The 5,137-nt window shown below is 46.1% G+C and overlaps 1 protein-coding gene across 1 annotated transcript in view; it reads left to right on the plus strand.

Annotated features, from left to right (window-relative positions):
- The first annotated feature begins 355 nt into the window (after nt 1-355).
- LOC143288248 (3 beta-hydroxysteroid dehydrogenase/Delta 5-->4-isomerase-like) overlaps nt 356-5,137 on the plus strand; it is a 16,940-nt gene continuing 12,158 nt past the window's right edge. Inside the window, exons 1-2 of the mRNA XM_076596596.1 lie at nt 356-626; nt 2,822-2,986. Of these exons, the coding sequence (XP_076452711.1) occupies nt 386-626; nt 2,822-2,986 (406 nt within the window). The 5' untranslated portion in view covers nt 356-385. The remainder of the gene's footprint in view (nt 627-2,821; nt 2,987-5,137) is intronic.

Below are 5,137 nucleotides of genomic sequence, written 5' to 3' on the forward strand. Positions count from 1 at the left end.
ACACACACACACACACACACAACACAACACAACACAAACAAACACACACACACACACACACACACACACACACACACACCACAGAACACACCACACACACATACACAACACAACACACACACACACACACACACACACACACACACACACACACACACACACACACAACACACACACACACACACACACACACACACACACACACACACACACACACACACAACACAACACAACACAACACAACACAACGGAACACAACAACACAACACAACACACGTCATCTTTTTGAACTCAACTCTCTTCCATTCGTTTCGTTTCTCACGGCGGCAGGCAGGCAGTGGAGAGGGCGGAACAGAAGGCAGGAGCCGCTGCACGAAGAGAACCAATGGCGTTTCTCTCCAACCCCATCAACAGACCCCTGCAGGCCCTACCCAACGCGGGGTCAAGGAAGGAGACTCCTTCCATGCCCGAGGAGGAGGAGGAGGAGGAACATATGCTGACGGTGACGGTGATAGGTGGCTGCGGGTTCTTAGGACAACACCTGATCAGACTGCTGCAGATGTACTGCTCCAACGTCAGTCTAATTAAGGTGTTGGACCTCTACCCTTTCAAACCGGAGCTGCCAGGTTGGGTTTCGGTTTGTTTGTGGTGGTGGTGAGGGGGAGGACAGTGAGTGAGTGTGTGTGCGGGGGGGAGGGGGGGGGGTCTTTGTGTGTGTGTGTGTGTGTGAGGCGGGTGATGTTGTTAACCGATTTTTCACGTCTTTTAACTACAACTAACCTTTGACGAAAAAAAGTGAAGGTTTTTGAGTCCAGGGAGGTGTTTGCATTCGAGTGTGTGTGTGTGTGTGTGTGTGTGCGGGGGGCGGGGTAAGAGTGTGTGTGTGTAAGTGTGTCTGTTTGTTTGTGCGCGTGTGTGTGCGCTCGCGCACGCTCGTGTGTTTTGTTTTAAAGGGGCCGCTTAGAGCCCACGATATCAGCACGAGTTTGCGCGATGTAAGTCCATAACGTAAGTACTAAATAATAATCACCGTCATATTCATCACCATCACCATCATCACAGTCATCATTATCATCATCATCACCATTATAATCATTATCACAATCATCAGCATGATCATCAACACCATCATCACGGTCACGATCATCGTCATCAACATCATCGTCACCATCACCACCATCGTCACCATTATTATTATCACCTACACCATAGCTATCAGCACCACCACCACCATCACCACCACCACCATCATCACCATCACCGCCAACACCATCACTCTCACCATCACCATCACCACCATCGTCACCATCACCACTACCACCATCACCACCATCACCACAGCCAACACCCTCATCATCACATTCACCACCACCATCATCTTCACCATCACCATCACCACCACCATCATCATCATCACCACCATCACCATCACAGCAACCACCATCATCACCATCACCATCATCACCACCACCGTCATCGCCACCACCACCACCACCATCACCATCACCACCACCACCTTCATCACCATCACCACCATCATCACTATCACCACCATCATTACCACCATCATCACCATCATCATCACCATCACCACCACCACCTTCATCACCATCACCACCACCACCTTCATCACCATCACCACCACCATCACCATCACCACCATCATTACCACCATCATTACCACCATCTTCATCACCATCACCACCACCACCTTCATCACCATCACCACCACCATCACCTTCATCACCATCACCAACACCAGCACCCTCACCACCATCATTACCATCACCATCACCACCACCACCACTATCATCACCACCATCACCACCACCACCACCACTATCATCACCACAACCACCATCACCATCATTACCACCATCATCACCACCACCATCATCACCATCATCATTACCATCACCACCACCATCACCACCACCACCACCATCATCACCACCATCATTACCATCACCATCACCACCACCATCATCACCACCATCATTACCATCACCATCATCACCACCACCACCATCATTACCACCACCATCATCACCACCACCACCATCATTATCATCACCATCACCACCACCATCATCACCACCATCATCACCACCATCATTACCATCACCATCATTACCACCACCACCATCATCACCACCATCATTACCATCACCATCATCACCAACATCACCACCACCATCATTACCACCACCATCACCACCACCATCATTACCACCATCATTACCATCACCATCACCACCACCATCATTACCATCACCATCATCACCACCACCACCATCATCACCACCATCATTACCATCACCATCATCACCACCATCATTACCACCACCATCATCACCATCATTACCATCACCACCACCATCACCACCACCATCACCACCACCATCAGCACCACCATCATTACCATCACCATCATCACCACCACCACCATCATTACCACCACCATCATCACCATCATTACCATCACCACCACCATCACCACCACCATCACCACCACCATCATCACCACCACCACCATCATCACCACCACCACCATCATCACCACCATCATTACCACCACCATCATCACCACCACCACCCCCACCACTACCATCACCCTCACTCTCACCACAAACACCATCATCACCATCACCACCATGACCACCACCACCACCATGACCACCACCACCATCATCACCCTCACCACTATCACCACCACCACTACCATCACCACTACCACCACCATCACCATCACCACCACCATCATTACCACCACCACCATCACCATGACCACAACCATGACGCCGTGTGATGACTGTTGCAGACTACCACAACCAGAAGAAGGTGCAGGGGATCCAGGGCACGGTGACCTGTCTGGAGGACCTCAGAGCGGCCACAGCGGGCGCCACCACCGTCTTCCACCTGGCGTCCTTCACCGACCGCTCCATGTTCCCGGACACCCACTTCTTCAAATTCATCAACGTGCACGGTGAGAGACAGGTGTGTGTGTGTGTGTGTGTGTGTGTGTGTGTGTAAGTGTTTCTCTGTGAGAGAGAGAGAGAGAGAGAGGGGGGAGTGTGTGTGTGTGTGTGTGTGTGTGTGTGTGTGTGTGTAAGTGTTTCTCTGAGAGAGAGAGAGAGAGAGAGAGGGGGGGGGGAGTGTGTGTGTGTGTGTGTGTGGGTTATACTGGATGGTTGTTTTTATTGGGGGTGGAGGTGGGTCATCTTTTTTTCTTTTTTTTCTCCTTTTTTTAGTTTATTTTTTAGTTGACAATCTTGTTATAGCAAGTTCAGGGGAACGTGTCTTACACATATTAAATAAATTAATAATTTTTTTTAAAATATATATATATATATATATATATATATTGAAGACGGTGGTGGCGCCCGCTGTGACCGCCATATGCATATATATATATATATATATATATATATATATATATATATATATATATATACACACATATATATATATATATATAGAGAGAGAGAGAGAGAGAGAGAACAACAGAAGTCTTGGCACGTCTTTAAACTTGTGATCAAAATGCTGCAAATTTTCACTGTGTAACAGCTTCTTCAGGCAAGGGCACACAGACAAAAAAAGTACACACACACACACACACACACACACACACACACATATATATATATATATATATATATATATATATATATGTCGCGAGATGGATTACATTTTTTTGACCTTTTGACCCTTTTCCTATTTCGTGTGCCTGTGTGGGGATGGATTTGGATAATGTATAAACTTCGAACGCCTGTTGTTTTTATGAGCTTGAGTTTCACATAGTGTCATTTCCTGGGTTTTCACGTGCTGGGTTTTTATTTTTCCATTAAGCTGTACTCAGGGCAGCATCAGCTGAATTTTTAAAACTGTTTTTTTGGAAGTCAGACGCGCGGCAGAGCTCTCAAGAGTAACGTCCATGTGGATGTTCTGGGTGTGGCAATATGTATTGCCCAGTTGTGTATAACACCTGTGTGTGTTGAAGTTAGGTTTTCCTGACTAGCAAAGTCCACCAGGGGAACAAGTTGTTCCATGTAAGTAGCCAGTATTTATCTTCAGTTAAACGTTTAAATGTTCTCGTTCTTTTTTTTTGTGGGTGAATGCTACATTGGATAAATAGGAAGGGGTCTCTTTCGAAATGATTCTGTAAAGTGTAAAAGTGGTCGGCTAGCTTGTTTGATGTTATACGTGGTTAATTGATTTTCTTGCTGCACTGTATTAAATCATTACTCGTCCTAGTATTATGGGGGATTTTGAGTAAAATTCATTGTTGTAATTTTTCTCGTATTGTAATAGGTCTCGGATAAGTTCATTTCCCAAGTAATGGTGGTGGTAGTGCCAGTAGAAGTGGTTGTGGTGGCAGTAGTGGTAGTAGTAGTTATTGTTTTGCATTTGGTTGGGTTTTATATAAACCACTTATTGGAACTGAGCCGTGTTTGCCAAGTGCAGTGATTAAAGCAGATTTTCTTATTACGTAATTGAATTAAGTCTTAAAATCGTTATTATGATGTTTATGCTAGTTTGTGATATTACTGTCATAGTAATATTGGCCTTTTAGGCCTGTTCCTGTTCTTGTTCTTGTTCCTGTTCCTGTTCCTGTTCCTGGTATCTCCCTTTCCCGCCTGAGTCCGCTGGGATGACAGACTGGCAGCGTCCCTTCGCCAGACTCCAATAGCGTCCTGGGTTGAGCGTGGACGTTACAGCCCAGCTATTCCCTTTCGTCCCTTTTCCCTTGTTTCCCTTTTCCCAGCCCATTTCCCAGTTTGTGTGTGTGTGATGAGTATGTGTGTGTGTATGTGTGTGTGCGCGTGCATGTGTGTGTGCATTGATTGCATGAGGGCTGTATACCATAGTTTGTGACAGTATACTTTTTGTTTAGGTGTTTTCTTTATTGTCATTTGTTGTATTTGCAACTGTTTGTCGTGTAATAAAACTTAACCTTTCAAGTTCCTGATTCCTTCTGTGTGAGAAGGTAGGTCCCGTCCCAGGAGGGTCCCAGGAGGGTTGGGGCGCGACAATATATAAATATATATATACTGTCATGCAAGTGTTCAGATTATATCACAGATTGACATCAGCATACATTTGGGCCAACAGCAAAGCGAGACTTGTTTGGTCAATG

This window comes from Babylonia areolata, chromosome 12, assembly GCF_041734735.1.
Source record: "Babylonia areolata isolate BAREFJ2019XMU chromosome 12, ASM4173473v1, whole genome shotgun sequence".
In the NCBI taxonomy this organism is placed as follows: Eukaryota; Metazoa; Mollusca; class Gastropoda; order Neogastropoda; family Buccinidae; genus Babylonia; species Babylonia areolata.